At 40.1% G+C, this 18,623-nt stretch overlaps 1 protein-coding gene across 1 annotated transcript in view; it reads right to left on the reverse strand.

Moving 5' to 3' along the window:
* The window catches only part of Efhc2 (EF-hand domain containing 2), a 175,258-nt gene that overhangs the window by 154,846 nt on the left and 1,789 nt on the right, over positions 1-18,623 (reverse strand). Inside the window, exon 2 of the mRNA XM_010614074.3 lies at positions 17,769-17,902. Within this exon, the coding sequence (XP_010612376.1) occupies positions 17,769-17,810 (42 nt within the window). The 5' untranslated portion in view covers positions 17,811-17,902. The remainder of the gene's footprint in view (positions 1-17,768; positions 17,903-18,623) is intronic.

An 18,623-nucleotide genomic window follows, 5' to 3' on the forward strand; every position in this document is an offset into this window, starting at 1 on the left:
AAAAAATTAAAAAAAAAAAAAAACTTGGGCCTTTGCGATTGCCAGGCAGGCACCAGAACCATGGAGCTAAATCCCCGGCCTGACTGAAAATGCTGAGAAGAGCCAGACGAGGTGGCGCACACCTATAATCCCAGCACTCGGGAGGCTGAGGCAGGAGGATCACTGTGAGATGAAGACCAGCCTGGGCTACATAGTGAGTTCCAGGTCAGTCTCAACTATACAGTGAGACCCTGTCTCAAAAAACCGAAAAAATAAATAAATAAAATACTGAGAAGGCCCTGGCCAGAAGAGGGGATGAAGTGGCACAAAACCATATAACGAAGCAAACAGGGAATGACTGCAGTCCATTTACAATCTCCACGTTTACTCAAGTCCTACCTCTAATAGTGGTTTGCTTGAGTCTCTGGTCCAGTGACCAATATCCTTTACCCCTCCCCTCCTCCCGAGCTCCCTTCCTTAGCCCATGAAGACAATCAACTTCTTTATTTCAGAGGGCCGAGGCATTCCTGACTTCACCCCCTCCAATCCACCACCTTAATGTTTCCGGGAATAGCAGCCTGCACTCACCAACAGTCTTTCTCCAGTCCTCCCCTCCTGTACTCCAGCCTGCCATACTGCTTCCTGTCAGGCCTTACCTTGTAGGACACCACACTCTTCTAGCTCTTGACGGGCCTAGGGACCCCAGCTTGAGACATGAGGGGAAGAGAGCAGACAGGGGGCACAGGCACAGAGGCTTCAAGGACAGTGGGGTTTGTTTTGAGCAGAGGATACAAAGATGGAGGCAGGAATCTAGGATGTGGCTAAAACTAGCTGGAAAAGGAGGCATGATAAGACCCTGGGAAACATATGCGGAACAATTCTCAGAGCCCTGCATTGTGGACTCACAAGAACTCACTCGGGCAGGTTTTTGATAGGATGACCTGGACACAACGCCAGCTTGGAAATATAAAAGAGGGACAGCCGCCATTAAGCGTTTGCTATCATGTCTCTTCATGGTAGCCCCCTACATACTGCAGAGTGCATTTTTATTTCTTTCCTCCGTTTTTCCTACTTTTATTTGGCCCAAGCTCACTCTGCAGAGCCCATTTTTTTCCCTACCCTTCTGCGTTTTTCTAACCTTTAATAAATGTGAAACTTTGCTACCATTTATACCTGTTTAGTTCAATTCTTTGTTCAGGGCAGAAAGAACCCATAAATCACCACCAGAAGGAAACACCAGCACCCCAAAATCCAGTAACAGGATCACTCTTGTTCACCATACAAGGAACTGAATATAGTGCTGTATAGCTCACGCAGAAAACAATGGGTGGCCAACACCAAAGTAATAGTTTAAGTTCATATTTTATTATGGTACGGGGGATTGAACTCAGGGCCTTCACACTGAGCTACATCCCCATCCCTTTTGTAATTCCTTATTTTACTTTATTTTTTTATTTTTTATTTTTTGGTACCAGGGATCAAACTCAGGACTTTGCGCTTGGAGGCAGCCAGCAGCATCACAACACCAAAGTAACAGAAGTAGAGAGAGTAAAAAGTGATCAAATCCTGCATGTTTTATTTTTTGATATAGTAAATAAACTTTACTCATGGGCTCCTCCGAGAGGACAATGCCAACAGAGATTTGCATACAACAGTTTGTACTATTTACAATTTACAGCAATATTTTTTCCTCTGAAAAATATAAGGACAAAAGCTAAATAAACAATGAGGTACTGCTATTTATCATATGTCATAGCTTAAAGCACTAGTCATTAGCAAGTGGGATACAGGAAGAGATGAGTTGTTAATGACGCCAATACTTGGGCCTGAAGGATGGAGTGTTATGGGATGAGGAACACAGATGAGAGTTCTGGAGGGAGGAAGCAGACACAGGAGTCCAGAATTCTACCCTGGGCACACACTGAGTTGGAGATATCGCTCAGACAAGCAAGCAGAGATGTTGACTGGCAGGCAGATGTGTGAGTCTGAAATTCAGGTCAAAGGACAAGGCTGGATATAAAAATCTGACATCAGTGGATGGCTGGTGTTCAAAGCTACAGTAGTGAGCTAAATGATGGTAGTGCCAAAAAGAAGTCCAAGACTGAGGTTTAAATACACTGTTAGGGAGACAGGGTAGAATTCGCAAAGAAGACTACAAAAAGAGTACCTGGCGAGTCAGGAAGAAAAGCACATTTTTGTGTCACAGTAATTATATGGAAAGCAATTGAAGAAGGAAGGTGTGATTACCTGGGTCCAATGCTACTGATAAATCAGATGAAGATAGGCTTGAGACTTGACACCAGATTTGGCAACATGGAGATTGTGGTGACCTTGATGAGAATGGTCTCAGCATCCCCGGGGACAGAAATATCTTTGAACCACGTGTCTTTTTTAATACCTCCGGGTACGGCATTGCAAATCAAAACTCTTGAGTTTCCAGTATTTATAATTTCCTTAAAATAACCCAAGCTCAGAAAAATGTAAGAAATAAATAAAAGAAGTCTTGAAGGTCACCCTCTCTTTAATCATTTATGTACTTGCTGGATGCCTGCTACTTATATCACCAGGATCAGATATATTACTTAGAACACAGAACACAATAAATTCAAAAATAAAAAAATAACAGAGGAGATCCTTGAAAGAGTAGCAGTATGCTAGATAGAAACAGTCTCACAATCAATAAGTTGTCAGGACCACTACAGAAACCATAAACCTAACCCAAATGGAGAAGCAGGCAGCAGTCAAGCAGAGCCCCAGGAGCTGCTGAGCCATTTGCAATCTTTCGGAGCTCCAGCACATCAGAGTCTCTTGTTTCTTTCTAGGCTGCACGCCCAAACCCAGATGATGTCTGCAAAGGCAGGAGGAACAAGGAGCTTGGCCTAAACCTGAGAGCTCACTTTCTTTACTGATATGAAAGTCATTCCTATAGCCACAATAGCGAAAAGGTATAGCTCGGTTCTAAGTACCCTAAGAACCATTAAACACCACATTCTCAGAGGAAATCTGAGTATGTCGTAGCTACATTTTATAAATGAGGATTCCGAAGCTGTTTCATTTGCCCAAGGTCATTCAACTAACCCAAGTGGTGAATCCAGGACGGAAAACCCAAAGTCTGAGCCCTTAGCCTTAGGCCTCACATTCTTTGTACCCTCTTGGAGAAAAGGGAAAGATCCCTTTGTCTAAGTTAGTGAGGTTGAATTGTTATTTTTTGCTTTTGACAAATATAACAGCAAAAATGACTACTATGACCTAGAAAAAAGGAAATAGGCCAGGTAATTGGATCTAGACTCAATCCCTAAAGCAGTGCAGGTATTAGAAGAGAGTGCTACAGAAATCCTTTACAACAACCATCAGTTACTGGAGATGTGGGAACTTAAGAGAGCCAGGTTATGTTTAATATTTTAGGGGCTGAAGATACACTTCAGTAATAAAGGGCTTGCCTTTTGTGTGCAAAGCCCTACATTTCCAGCAAGTGGGAAAATTTTAGTATTTCAATAAACATTAATAATACTTATTTTTCTGTCTTCTTTTTAAGGTTCATGGAAAATTTTATATAGAATTATCTAAATCCACCATTCTCAGATATATCTGTCTGGTCGAGTTTAGACTCGTTTTTGTTCCACAAATAGTATAAGGCATTTTCCCCCTACCCTTCATTTATTTATTTTAGAATCTCATTTTCTCTTTTGCTCTTTTTTATACTTCTGCGGAGAAGAAAAAGTCATTCAGCAGATACTGTGAACCTCCTAGAGAAAATAATGTAATTGCCTCAGGTAAAGTAGGATCTTAGAGCTCAAGACCACAAGAGTGTGAAAGCTATCATTACTTATTAATAAGGCTAAATCACTCTAAAAACAAGCCCAAATGTGCAAATAAAAAAGCATGTCAAGGAATATCTCAAGCATTTTTTTTTAAGGGAATATCTAAGGTTTTTTTTTTTTTTTTTTTTTTTTTTTTTGGTACCAGAGATCGAACTCTGGACCTTGCGCTTGGGAGGCAGCTGCAGTGCCACTGAACTAAATCTCCAGCCCAACCTCAAACATTTTTAAGCTAATTTTCCTCTTCCAAACCTAACTTGGCAAACTATTCTGTTTCTGATTCTTACCCTCAATTCAATGTTATTGAATTCAGTGTAACACCGATCTCATATATTTAATAATGTATTTCACTCAGCAGAGCGGAAAATAAAATTGAAATCAGTAAGATCTAGAGAAACATGTAGCATCTTCCTCAACACTCTTGAGTTTTTCTCTCTAAATAATTCAACCAAGGGCATCAATCAATGGAGAATTCTAAAGCCGTCCCCCAAAGTCAGTCAAGCTCCCTGGCTTCTTGTAGCTGACTGATACTTCCATTCCCAAATTGCTTCTCCCTTCTCAGTTGCCACTTAAAAATTCCAGAAAAGCTAAACACTGCACTTGTTTCCTCAACCTCTTTCAGAAATCTGTCCTGTGATTCTAGAAAAGGGTTTTGCACTCTTGAGCCAAGAGACACATGTAGACGATGCTGCCACTCGTCGCCCTCTTCTTGCCTTGACAGGTATGCGTGATGGCTGGAGCTGCAGCAGTTCCCTTGGGATCACAAGCAAAAAGGTGGGGAGGACATTTTGGGACAAATAAGGAAGCCAAAGAAGAACCCCTGACGAAGAAATATAAAATGTGAGAAACCACAGACCCGGATATCAAGGCTTACTATCTACCTATAGTAATAAAAAAAAAAAAATGTGGTACTGGCAAAGGAAAAGACACATAGATCAATGGAACAGAACAGAAAACCCAGAAGAAGACATACATGAACATGCTCAAATGAGTCTTAACAAAAGTGCAAAAGCTACGCAATCGAAGGATAGTCTTTTCAACAAATGGTGCTCGAAAAACTGGGCGTCCATAGGCAAAAAAAAAAAAAAAACCCGCAACCTAAATCTGACATCTTATACAAAAATTAACTAAAAATGGATCATAGACCCAAATTTTTAAAAAAATGTTTAAAGGCTGGTTATGGTGGCGCATACTTGTAATCCTAGCACTCGGGAGGCTGAAGCAGGAGGATTGCTGTGAGTTTGACACTAGCATAGGCTAACATAGTGAGTTCCAGGTCAGTCTCAATTACATAGTGAGACTCTGTCTCAACAAACCAAAAAAAAAAAATTTTTTTTAAGCTGGCAGTGCATGCCTGTAATCTCAGCACTCAGGAGGCTGAGGCAGGAGGATCACCATGAGTTTGAAGCCATCCAGAACTACATAGGGAGTCCCCGCCTCAAAACAAACAAAGAACAAATTTTTAAAAACAAAAACGAGAAACAATCTTCATGATTGAAGGCTAGGCAAAGAATTCTTAGCACAATAAAGTATAATCTACAAAAGGAAAAACTGACAAATTGGACCTCCTCAAAATTAGAAACTTTTGGGCTGGGGATTTAGCTCAGTGGCAGAGTGCCCGCCTGGTAAATGCAAGGTCCTGAGTTCAATCCCCAGTAACCGCTCCCCAAAATTGGAAACTTTTGCTGTACAAAAGATACTTTAATAGGATGAAAATACAAGCTACTGACTGGGAGAAAAATATATGCAAACAACAACCTAGAGGACTACTATTAAAAATGTATAAAGAATTCTCCAAATTAAACATTAAAGATACAATCCAATTAGAAATAAACAAAAGGCAGACATTTCACTAAGATAGATATATAGACAGCAAATAAGCACAAGATGTTCAACTCATTAATCATCAGAGAAATGCCAATTCAACCCACAATAACAAAAAAAATCACACATATCACACAGCTCAAATTAAAAATAGCACTAAATACTGACCAGGGTGCACTGCAGGGAATGCAACATGGTAATGTGCTCTCGAAACTAGTTTGATAGTTTTATAAAATCAAATGTGTAATTATCATATTACACATTCTCATACCAGCAGTTTTACTCTTGGGCCTTTATCCCTTTTATCACATAAAAACTTCCCTCTTTATCAATATTCAAAGCAGTTTTATTCATAACCACCAAAACCTAGAAACAGCCCTGGTGTCCTTCAATAGGCAAATTATAGAAACTGTGGTACATGCATGGAATACAACACAGCAATAAAAATGAATTAACAACTGATTTATGAAACAACTTGGATAAGCTATGAGGAATTATGACAAGTTGAAAAAATATTCCAAAAGGTGCATAAATTATGATCATTTGGGGGGGGGGTAGTGCTGGCCTTCGCACTGAGCTACATCCCCCGCCCCATTTTTTTTTTAAACTTTGAGACAGGGTCTCACTGAGTTGTTAAATTGTCCCTAGGCTGGGCTTGAACTAGCAATTGTCTGGGCCTCAGCCTCCTAGACTGCTAGTATTATCTGCACGTACCTCTCCATCCCATGACATTTTTGAAGGAACATTTTAGACATGGAGGTAAGTTTAGTGACTTCCAGGGGTTAGGGATAGTGCAGGGTAAGCAAACTGGTAGAAAGTGGATGTGGTCACAGAAGGGCTTCAGGAGGAATTGAGGTGATGCTTGTATAAGTGATAAAATGCTCACACACACAAATGAGTACAAATAAAACTAAGAAAATCTGAACCAAGACTGGTAGACTATGTCAATGTCTATCAACTGATTCTTCTGGGCACAGTGGCACACACCTATAACCCCAGCACTTGGGAGGCCGAGGATCACCACCAGTTCAAGACCAGTCTGGACTACTACATAGCAAGACCCTGTCTCAAAAAAAAGAAGGAAAGAAACCTGGCTGTTGCATTGCAATTACTGTAATTTTGCAAGATGTTATCCCTGCAGAAATGAAGGGTATACAGAACCTCTCTGTATTATCTTCAATGTGACCATACCTGTGGATTCATAACTATCTTCAAAAATTTTAATTAACAAAAAGAGAGGATGGGCCGGGGATTTAGCTCAGTGGTTCCGGCACCTGCCTCACAAGCGCAAGGACCAGAGTTCAATCCCCAGTACCAAAAAAAAGAGAGGGCGTCCACTTTCCTTGGACACTGAGAGGTTCTGTGAAGGTGTTTTCTTAATAAAGAGGACAAATATAGATGGGCAATAAGACTAAATTCTAACAAAAATGATATGGAAATAGTCCTATAAATGATAAAACATTTCTGCTGCCATCTGATACGGTAACCTATTTCAATTATCAAGGGGTAATTGAGAAGAAAGGATGCTCTTTAAGTAAAATAGAAGAAATATATATAGGTACAAAGAAGAAATTTTAAAACTATACTTCAAAGGTGACTGTGACTTCAGGACTCAGTCAAAACTACATTAAGATTAAAACCATGTAATTGGCCTGGCAGGTCCCTAAATCTAACAATTTTAACCATGCCCACCCAAACAATTTGTTCGTCAACTGGTCAGGCTGATCACTTTGTCATAATGGAGTTGCCAGGTGAATCTGGGCACCCTGGGGCCAGGGTAGAGAAAGCAACAACGCTCTTCAATCATTTCCTCTGCTTTGAGAGTTCCCGCTTCCCTTAAGAAGTTACCTCTGCCCTATCTACAACCAGAGAACTGAATAAACTCCCCAGGAAATGGCTGATGAAACATCTTTGCTTTCAGGACACAAGCATATCTGGAACCCCACTGCTCAGAGGCTGGCCTCCTAACGTCCTGACTGATGAAAGTGAACAGAAAAATCCGCTGCTTCCGGAAGAAGCCAAACAGGATGCCAACAAGGAAGACAGAAAATGTCCCTTCAGCATGGTACAACAGGCCACAAGGAGTGCTGAGTCACAACGTGCAGTGACATCTTCATGCTGCCCCGGCGGCTTTGTATGAGCCAAGCATCCCAAGAGCCTTACAGGTGATTTAAGCCTCAAAAGCAAATGATTTTCCTTCTCCTTTGTAGTCACTGCTGCTGAAATAAGAATTTTGTTCTATAGCAGCAATGGAGTACAGCAGCAAGACACTAACTCCAGACGTTTCCCCAAGCTGTTTGTCACGGTCTAGTCTTGAACCTACTGCAGGTAGAGTGGGACAGTGGACAATCCCCCATTCCCAGGTGCCCTTGTTTACGGAGTGGGGAGTCCCTCAGAACAGTCATGATTTCTCAGTGAGCTGAGGACTGCCACAAGCCCATGTGCACAGCACAGGTAAAATGGTAGGAAATGAAGGGTCTGAACAATACAAGCCTTTGGGGGTAGATGATATGGTGCTAAGGATTGAATGTGTTCTGGGAAAGTTCCTATGTTGGTACTAGGGGACGAGGCCTTTGGGAAGCAATCAGGGTTAGATGAGGTCAGAACAGTGGAGCCCCTGACTGCATCAGTAGCTTCTGGGATGCCCCTAGAGGCCAAGCAGATGCCACTGCCAGACCCTTAATCTTCCCAGCATCCAGAACAGTAAGAAATTTCTTTCAATTTACCCAGACTCTTCACAAATACTAAAAAAAAAAAAAAAAAAATTAATTTAAAAAAATGAAGAAATTCGGCCAGGGATTTAGCTCAGAGGTGCTGCCTCCTGCCTCACAAGCCCAAGGTCCCGAGTTCAATCCCCAGTACCAAAAAAAGAAACAAAAAGAATTACTGAAGTCTCTGATATTCAGTTCGAGCAACAGAAGAGATGATGCCATCCCAATGATGAATGTAACTGTACTCTACACCTAAAAAGTACCAATAACCTTATGCGAAAAAAAGAGAGAGATGATGCCAGATAGCTGTTGCTTACATGAGCCAGGAAGACTAGTAAAGAGAGGGCTTAGAGGCAATTCTGACAGAAGGCTAGGGTCTAGATGGGAAGGGGAAGAAGCATAAGGCCACTGTCAGGGAAGGGAACAGATAAACTAAGATTCAAACAAGAAAGTCTAAAGTATCCTCAAACGACAGTGGGTACACTAGTTTAAAAGGAACATTAGGGTTGTTTTCCAACATGCAAAGAACATTACAATTTTAGACTCTTTTACAATAATGCTATACATGTGTGTCACTTGTATAATTTTAAAAGAGACAAAAAACAAATTTTAAGACTGGGTGTGGTGGTGCATGCCTGTAATCCCAGCACTCGGGAGGCTGAGGCAGGAGGATCACTGCAAGATCAAGACCAGCCTGGGCTACACAGTGAGTTCCAGAGCAGTCTGAACTACATAGTGACACCCTGTCTCAAAAAAAAAAAAAGTATAAATGACAGCTTCATGAGATGGCCTAGCCTAAAATAATGTAATTTCAAGGATGTTTCTTTTTTCTTTTTTTTTTTTTGGTACCAAGAATTGAACTCAGGACCTCATGTTTGTCAGGCAGGCACTGTACCACTGAGCTACATCCACAGCCCAAGGATGTTTCAAGAGTTACAGGAAAGAAAGTAAGGGATTTTTTTTAAGTCAAAACTATCCTGTTAATAGTACGGTTGTTCTATCTGCCTAGCATCCCCCTACCTCTAAGTCCTTCCTTTAAAGCTATTTATTTAATAGCTGTATTAGTTGGCCTACTGTTACTATAACAAATACTGAGATAATCAATTTATAAGAGGAAAGGTTTATTTGACCCACAAGCTCCACAGCCCAGAGGTTCCATCATGTTCCAACAGCACCATGGGCTGAGGACTGAGCTTTTATCACAGGAGCCTTTGGGGAACACTTTCCAAACACCAGCAGCGTTGTTAAGAAACAATATATATACATCATAAAACGCAGCCATTCATAACATACGATTCGATGGAGTTTAGTAAAATTAGAGTTGAGATCTCCATAATCAAATTGTAGAATGTTTTCGTCATCCCAAAAAGAAACCCTGTACTCATCAATAGTCTTCATTTCCTCCTTTCCCACACAACCCTACACAACCACTATTGTACTCTCCCTACAACACAATAACACAAGGGATCATCAAATACTATGCGGTGGCTGGGAATTTACCTCTGTGGCACCGTGCCTGCCTCACAAGCCCAAGGTCCTGAGTTCGATACCTGGTTCCAAAAACAACAAAGAAACAAAAAAATATGATGCGGTCTTCTGCATATTATTTTTAACAATGCCTCTGAAGTTCAACCATGTTCAGTACTTCATTTCTTTTTTTTTTTTTTTCAGTACTGGGGATCAAACTGAGGACCTTCTTGCACTTGCCGAGTGCGGTGCCACTGACCTACATTCCCAGCCCTACTTTCTTTTCATGGCAGAGTAATACTCCATCGTGTATTTAAGCTGTATTTTGTTTATGCTTTCATCAATGAATTTGTGTTGTTTCCACTTTTGCCTGCTATGAAGGACCCTAGGCTGGTGGTGTGGTTCAATGGTACAGCCTGCGCTTAGCATGTGCACCCCGGGGGGGTTGAGCATGCTGTCATGAACAATGATCATGTACATTTTACGTGGATGTGTCTTCTTTTCTCGGGTGTACACCTAGGATTTCTGCAGCATACAGCAATAACTCCCTCTTTAATAAGCTGCCGAACTGCCAGACTGTTTTCCATAGCCGATTCTAATTTCTCTACAGCCTGTCAACACATGGTATTTTGTCTCTTTTGTTTTACCATCATAATGGGTGTGAAATTTGCATGTCTCTAATGAGTAAAAGATGTTAAGCATCTTTTAATGCTTTACACATTTATAAATAGCAATCTATTTATACTTTTTTTGGAGAAATGTCTATTCAGACACTTTGCCCTTTTTTTTGTTTGCCGTCCCAGGGATTGAATTAGGACCCTTGTGCTTGCAAGGCAGACGCGATGCCACTGAGATAAATCCCAGACCCCCTTTGCCCATTTTAATTTTTTTTACAGTTTAATTTGAAGAGTTTTTTCATCTATTCCAGGTCTCAATCTTTTAACAGATACATGCTTTGCAAATATTTTTCCCACCTATGTGTTGGGTTCATTTTTGCTTTTTGATGATGGGTTTTGGAGTGCAATTTTTGTGATTTATTGCAGCATTATTTGAAACAGCAAAAGCCTGGAAATAATATAACTACACAGCAAAATGGGATGGGTCATATAAACAACTGTAAGTCTACACAAAAGAATAGCCCCATAGCTATGAAAGGAAATGGGAAAATCACTGTACAGTATATACTATTATGAAGCGACCTCCAAGACCTACTGTTGAAATGAAAATAACAGATGCATGCAAATATAGGGTATGATACCATTTCTTTAATAAAGGAAAACATGTAAGGACATTTAATAATTTGTTATTTCAAAAACCAAAAAGGTAGGAGCAAAGGAAGGAAAATCCATAGCTAAATAAATGGGGGGGTCTGTCACAGAGGGAAGGAGGCAACAAGGCTGCACAGATGGACAAATGCTAACCCGCTCCGTAAGTAGAGTATCTTACTTTATAGATTTGAGTTTGAAAGCATACGAATGTTTGACATTATAATAAAACAAAAAATATTAAGAACCCAAAGTACACACATTCCTATAATCTCTGCAATTAGGGAGGCCAAGACAGAAGGATCACCAAGTTCAAGGCCAGCCAGAAAAGCTCAGTGAAACCCTCTCTCAAAATTAAAACATTGAGGGCCAGGGATTTAGCTCAGTGGTTCCGCTGCCTGCCTTGCAAGTGCAAGGACCAGAGTTCGATCCCTGGTACCAAAAAAAAAAGAAAAACATTGAAAAAACAGCCTAGTAAAGATATACGAGGTGGCACACACCTATAATCCCAGCGCTTGTGAGGCCAAGGCAGGAGGCCAGCCTGGACTACATAGTGAATTTAAGAGCAGTCTGATCTACAGTGAGACCCTGCCTCAAAACAAGCAAACAAACAAATAAATAAATAAATGTACATTGAACCTGAATATCAAGTTGGTGACATTACTATACCAACAATCATTTAAGTGAAATTAAAACCCAAAAATTTGATAGTACATTCCTACTAGGATATAACCATGAAATGGAAAGAACTACACAGGATCTTAAACTATTTAAAAAATGCTTGTTGATAATGTCATTATTTTTAATCAAAAACTATTTTTGCTTTAATCCAGGTAGATATTTTTATTTATGGTAAAATAAAAAACAAGTAAATATGCTAACATCTGTGAATCAACATTGTCTATGTAAGTAAAAGATAAATATAAAATCAAAGAAGTTCAATAAAAACTCTATAATCATTAATTTGCATTGGAAATATGTTGTATTTTACCTTTAAAAATATATACATATTTTGTATTCTTGTTCTAAGAGAATGAAAATTCAAGCCACACACAGGGAGAAAATATTTGCAGCCCACATATCCAACAATGGACTTGTTTCCAGGATACATTATTTTACTTTTTTTGGTACTGGGGATCAAACTCAGGACCTTGCACTTCCAAGACAGGTGGCGGAACCACTGAGCTAAATCCCGGGCCCCAGAATACATTATTTTAAACTCTCAAACTCAACAGTAAGAAAACAACTCAATTAAAAATGAGTAAAGACATGAATAGACATGTTACCAAAGGAGATATACAAATTGCAAAACAGCCCATAAAAAGATGCTTAACATTACAGACATTAGGGAAATAAAAATTAAAATGGAGACACACTATACATTTATTAAAATAGCTAAAATCCAAAATATTGCCAATTCCAATTCTCCCAAGGATTCAGAATAACAGGAACTCTCATTCATTGCTGGTAGAAATCCAAAATGGAAGACAGTTGGGTAATTTCTTATAAAGTTAAATACATATCTACCATATGGCCAGCTCAGAATTTATGTGAAAGTCAACTGTCCTGCCCTTCATGGAAAAGCAATGTCCATTTTGCTGCAGTTTTCAACTTATATGTGTAAGCAAACCTTTGTTTAACAGGTATCAAGAAGGCCAGAAACCTCATTTCAGCTGAAAATGAAATCTATGTGTGCTTATCTCAAGTCTGATTCAGAAGATAAATTTTAAAGGAGATAAATTTTCTTTTTCATTTTTAAAAGTACTCATTTATATGTCTCTAAGGAAATCAAGATAATTTTAGAACTGTCTATATTTGAACCTGATCACATCATTTAGCAAAAAAAGATTTCTCAACCCCTGTATGAAACTGTTTCACTGGTTGTACTTTTATTCATAATGCTCTGTTGAATGGTTTTATTAACTTTACTATTGAACATTGTCACCATATTTTCATGTTATAAATAGCTTAACTAAAATAAATCTACCACCTTAAATTACAACAACTGAACCTACTTTCAGAAAAAGTAAACCTACCTTGGATTAAAACAAAATAATAAAAAAAATGTTTATCAAAGACAGATTATGCTGATTTATCATTATTTTTTAAGTGGATGAAAAAGACAGAAGGATAAGCTAAGTTTAACTTCATGTTTTTGCTTGTTTGTTTTTTTATTAAAAATGTAGCTGGGGGGAACGCCTATAATCCTAACACTAGGGAGGCTGAGACAGGAAGATCACTATGAGTTCACAGCCAGGCTGGCCTACACAGTGAGATCATTGGGGGCGCAGGCTGCACGAACAGCAGGAACAACAATTAAAAAACAGTCTGGCTAAAACCCAGCTGTAGGTCACTCTTGCCTGTAATCTCAGCTACTTGGGAAACTAGGCCAGAGAATGGCAAGTTTGAGGACAGCCCGGGAAAAGAAAAAATAAATTTTTTTAAAGGGCCACAGATGTAAGTCAATGCTAGAATGCTCATGGATTCAATCCCTAGTACCAAATATAAAACAAACAAAAACATTTGGCTAAAAGTCATTTTTTGTTTTAAATGAGAGAAATTAAAGTAAAATCTTGTTCGTACCATTTACCTTACCACATTATCATTCCTCACTAACAACCCTATAATATAAAATGAGAAGATTTTTAAAGACCTTCTTCGATAAAAAGGGGGGAAAAATTAGGTAAAAAATTCAAGCTGGCCATGGTGGCACAGGCCTATAATCTCAGCACTCAGGAGGCTGAGGCAGAAAGACTGCCATGAGTTCAAGGCCAGCCTGAACTATATAACAAAACCCTGGTCTTAAAAAGCAAATCAACAACAGTCCCACTAAAACCTATCATTCCCCACTCAAAAGACAATGACCATTATTGTATCTATAACTTGCTGATCACGCTAATGTACCACGGGCCCGTAGATATAATTTTTATGTAGAAATTCCTTGGGATCTGAAAATCATTTCAAAGATGTTTCCAGGGTAAAAAAGACTGAGGTTTAGAGTGACGGAAATGTCTTTAGGATTCATTTGAGGTGCTGGTTGTACAATCTCAAATGTATTAAGCTCCACTAAAATTGCATACTGATGCGCGGTAATTTTGTTATGCAAGTTTTATCTCAAAATACTTTTTAAAACTTTAAAAACTTAATAAAAGATGGGAGACAGCTTGATAAGGCTCTGTCAAGGCTCCCTGGGAGGATAGAGACTAGATCTTGCCTTGAAAGAAACAGAAGATGTGAATTTAAAACACTGAGGCAAGAAATGTTGGCAGTGCCTCTAAGGAGTGTTTTTCTAACATTGACTGCAACCACAGGATCGGCGATGTTTTCCTGCAGACCAAGTCACATACACCCAGATACACAAACGTAGGGCACAGGAAGAGGAAGTTCATGAAATACCTATCTCCTTCCCACGCCTAGCACTCTATTCTACTCTATTCTTTTTCTATCTTTTCTCCCCCATTTTTTCAATGCCAGTCATGATATATTAAATTCCTGTTTTATTTTACTGAGTGAATTCAAATAAATTTTCTCTCTTCTTAAAGCATTTGCTTCATTATAAACCAGTGGTGGAGGGTGGGGTATAATTGAGTGGTAGATGGCGTGCCTAGTATGCAGGAGGCCCTGGATTCTGTTAAAGTGAGGTATGTTTATAAAAAGCAGGACAAGGCTGAAGATGTAGCTCAGCGGTAAAGTGCAGGCACAGGCCCTGTGTTTCATCCCCACCACCACAAAAAAAGGAAATTTTTAAAAAGCAGAAGAAAAGTGAGCTGCTCCTTGCTCATTAGAGGCATTCAGGATCAACTATTTGACCATCTGTCCAAAATGCTGTAGAAGCCAAATGTGGCGGCGCACACCTGTGATCCCAGTACTCAGGAGGCAGGATCGCAGTGAGTTCAAGGCCGACCTGGGCTACGCAGTGTGTTCAAGGCAAACCTGAGCTACATAGTGAGACCCTGTCTCAAAAAAAAAAAAAGTGCTGTACGAAGAGTTTTCAGCTTTGGCTGGAAAGGTCCCCTTTAACTTTAATACCCTGTCATTTTGACAATACGCCTGTGATTCTCAGTACAAACCCAGCAGTAAACTGAGAAAAAGCGGAGCCCGGCACGGTGGCAGATACCTGCCTGTAATCCCTGCACTGTAGGAGGCTGAAGTTGGAGATGGCAAAATCAAGCCCAGTCCGGGCAATTTAGTGACTTAGTAAGACCTTGTCTCAAAATAAAAAATAAAAAAGGGCTGGAGATGTAGCTCAGTGTGAAAGCCCTGGGTTCTGTCCATAGCACCGCAAAACAAAACAAGCAAATCTGCAATTTGGTTGTGATCTTTCCTTAAGGTTTTTAATTAATTCATATCAAAATAATTTTAATGTCATCACTGATATAAAATATCCCTATTTTAGAAAGCACAATACTTCTTGCATTTCAAAGATAGAAGTTGAGGTTGCATATCATCTAGCTGTGGCCAGAAGTCAATCTATTGCTCATGACTGACTACTAGCAGCTAAGTTAAGGAAACAAGCTCCTTTTTCATTTCTATAAGTAAAAGTTATATCATGTTAGAATTTTAAGACCAAATGCTGAAGTAATTATGTTATCTACACAAAGCCAAGGTTTTTCACTTCATAATTTAATTCAGCAAGCTGGGGAGCAGGGGATTAAAAGGACAAACATAGCTTTACTGACTCTGACCATTCTAAGTCAGAGAACATTCAAGCATCTTTTAACAAAGTACAACTTTTTTCTTAATTATAGTTAATTTTTTCACAACACATAGCATATTTAGTATCAAGGCAAGTACCACAACCTTTAAAATGCAGCTATTTGATTCAGGCACATCCTAAGGTATACAATCTTTAGACTTTTTTGTTGTTTTGGTCCCAGGGATAGAACTCAGGACCTTATGCTTAGGAGGCAGGCACAGTGCTACTGAGCTACATTCCAGGAGACAGTAAGACCCTGTCTCAAAAATAAATAAATAAATAAATAAATAAAATAACCAGTCACAAAGAATACCAGACATTTGCATGGATAAAAAGTTCAAAAGCAAGCAAAAATTAATTATAGCGATAAAAACCAGGGCAGTGGTTACATTTGGAGAGCAAGGAAAAGGCAATACACAGGGTCATAGTTGGCACATAAAAAATACAAGATGCTCAGTTAAATTTCAATTTCAGATAAACAAATGATACGTTAGTATTAATACATCCCATGCAGTACTCAGGACGCATATGTTTACTTGCTAAATCAGGCAACCTTAGTTAAGGAAAGAGGGTGCTTTCAGAGTAGTGAATATTTTTGTTTGTTTGTTTTTGCAGCATTGGTGATGGAACCCAGCACCTTGCACATGCTAGGCAAGTGCTATACCATAAAACTACATACCCAGCAATACTGTATTTCTTGATGTTCACTTCGTGATCATCCCATTGTACATTTTTGGGTATATGTGTTATTCTTCACAACTTAAAAGTGTTAAAAAAAAAAGCAAAAGTACATCCAGTACGATGTTGACAATTTTAAAATTATCTCCTCCAAGCACTGTTTCCTTCCCACCCTTAATCACTGCATGTGAGAGCTGTGATACATCTGCAGGTGGTGGGCATGGGTACTGAGCCAAACACTGTAGACTCTACTTTCATTTTTTATTAAAAGTACTTTTACACAGCACGCTTCTTTATTTCTGGAATATTCTTTCATGCCCTGCCTCTAGGGAGGCTTTCTTATGCGGGTGACGTGCTCAGTGTGACCAAAGCCAATGCTGTGGCTGCCCAGACATGCATAATCCCATTTCCAAAGTTGAACTGACCTATCCATGTGTGGGATCAACAGGAACAAAAAAAAAAAAACCAAAAAACAAAAAACTTAGTATTGTAGGGCCAGCAACAGAGAGAGATGCTGTTCAAAATTTATAGATAATCTGCTATCTGCTTTCTCAACTCCTCAGAGGTTTTGAGTGGCTTCATCTAATTCTCTTTCATCAATGCATTACCTTCTCCTGTAGATACAACTGGCAAAGCCAAATAATGACAAAAGCCTGAATAATTTTCCTCTTGTTTCAATAAGGTGCTATTAGCGAGGCCTGATGGCACACACCTGTAATCCCAGCACTCTGGGAGGCTGAGGCACGAAGATTACAAATTCTATTCCAGCCTCAGCAAATTAGCGATTTCAAAATTTTTAAAAAGGGCTGGGGATGTAGTTCAGCTCAATATCACTAATTAAATAAATAAGGTGCTACTTATTGCCAAAAATTCTTTTAATAGGGTTTTTGTGTTTTCTGCTTTCATCTGGCCCTCCAAGTTTGGATGCCTCTCTCTATAGTTTATTACTAATTTTTATAGATTGCTGGAACCCTTACCTATCTGCTACCTACCGCCCTTAATTGCAACATTTCTCCAATTTATACCAGAAAACTTTATTTATCTATTTCATTGATAGTACTGAGGATAACCATTAGGTTCCCGGGCTGTGGACGGGTTATCTGGTAAAACAAATAAAAACAGCTTCAACCCTAACACTGTCTCAATTTCCTCATAACATGAAAATAAAAAATAACATCTATACCAAACACATAGAAGAACCACCCGAAGCTCTTCACTGGGCTAAAGAAGGGGTGGGAAGAGGGGATCCGGGGAGGTGGCCACGCCCCAAACCTGCCTGAACCCCAAACTCAGGTCTGGACTTCTGACTTTAGGCGCCCTGGCTACTCACATTGCGGTTGAAGCTGTAGCCAGGCAGCAGCGGCAGGGCCATGGCTCTCAGCGTCTGAAGGTCCAGGACCCGGCAGGAGGCTGGTGGGCCGGCTGCTGGCTTCCGGGCCGCTTTGTTGAGCCCCCAGGGGTTACCTAGAGACAGGGGGCGGTGTCACGGGAGGGCGGGGCGCTGAACCTTCCGGGCGCCCCTTCCCCCCCCCCCCCACCCGACCGGGGCAGAGGAAGGACGGCCGCGCAGCTCCTCGTCCCCGCCGCTTTGACATTGAACCCCTGTTGTATACAGAGCGAGCTCAAAGCCTTTCCATAGCTCCCTCTGCTCCTCCAATTCTTGCCACATTTTTGGTTATTAAATTTGGTTCAGACGCATAGCAGAGCACAGAAAATAATGACGCCCTTAAACCCACTGGGCTGTAACACGAGTTAATGTTTTCTTGTGTTGGCATTTATATCAGGTTTGATTTGGGTTTTGTTTTGTGTTTCTTTTTGGTAGTTAAAATGGTTCAGATGAATCTAAAACCGCACATCTCCCATGTGAAAGCCCTTTCCAAACCTTCGCTTTACGTTCTCATTTTAGAACTCAAGATTAGTAAGGTCCAAAATCAGAGGTGGCCAGGAGCGGGGTAAGGTAACAACACAAGATGTTCAGGCCAGGAACTGCCTCAGTTTCCCCACACCTACAGCTAATTGCACCCTGAGTCCTCCTGGTTAGAGGAGCACGATGCTGCCAGTCCCGATCACTCCTTCCTCTATTTCTATTGAGCCCCCATTATTTCGTGGGTAGTTGGAGGAGGGGTGCACACCTGTAATCCCAGCACTCTGGGAGGCTGAGGCAGAAGGATCACTGAGTTTGAAC

Source organism: Fukomys damarensis, unplaced genomic scaffold (genome assembly GCF_012274545.1).
Source record: "Fukomys damarensis isolate Sample0158 unplaced genomic scaffold, DMR_v1.0_HiC HiC_scaffold_39, whole genome shotgun sequence".
NCBI classification, from domain to species: Eukaryota; Metazoa; Chordata; class Mammalia; order Rodentia; family Bathyergidae; genus Fukomys; species Fukomys damarensis.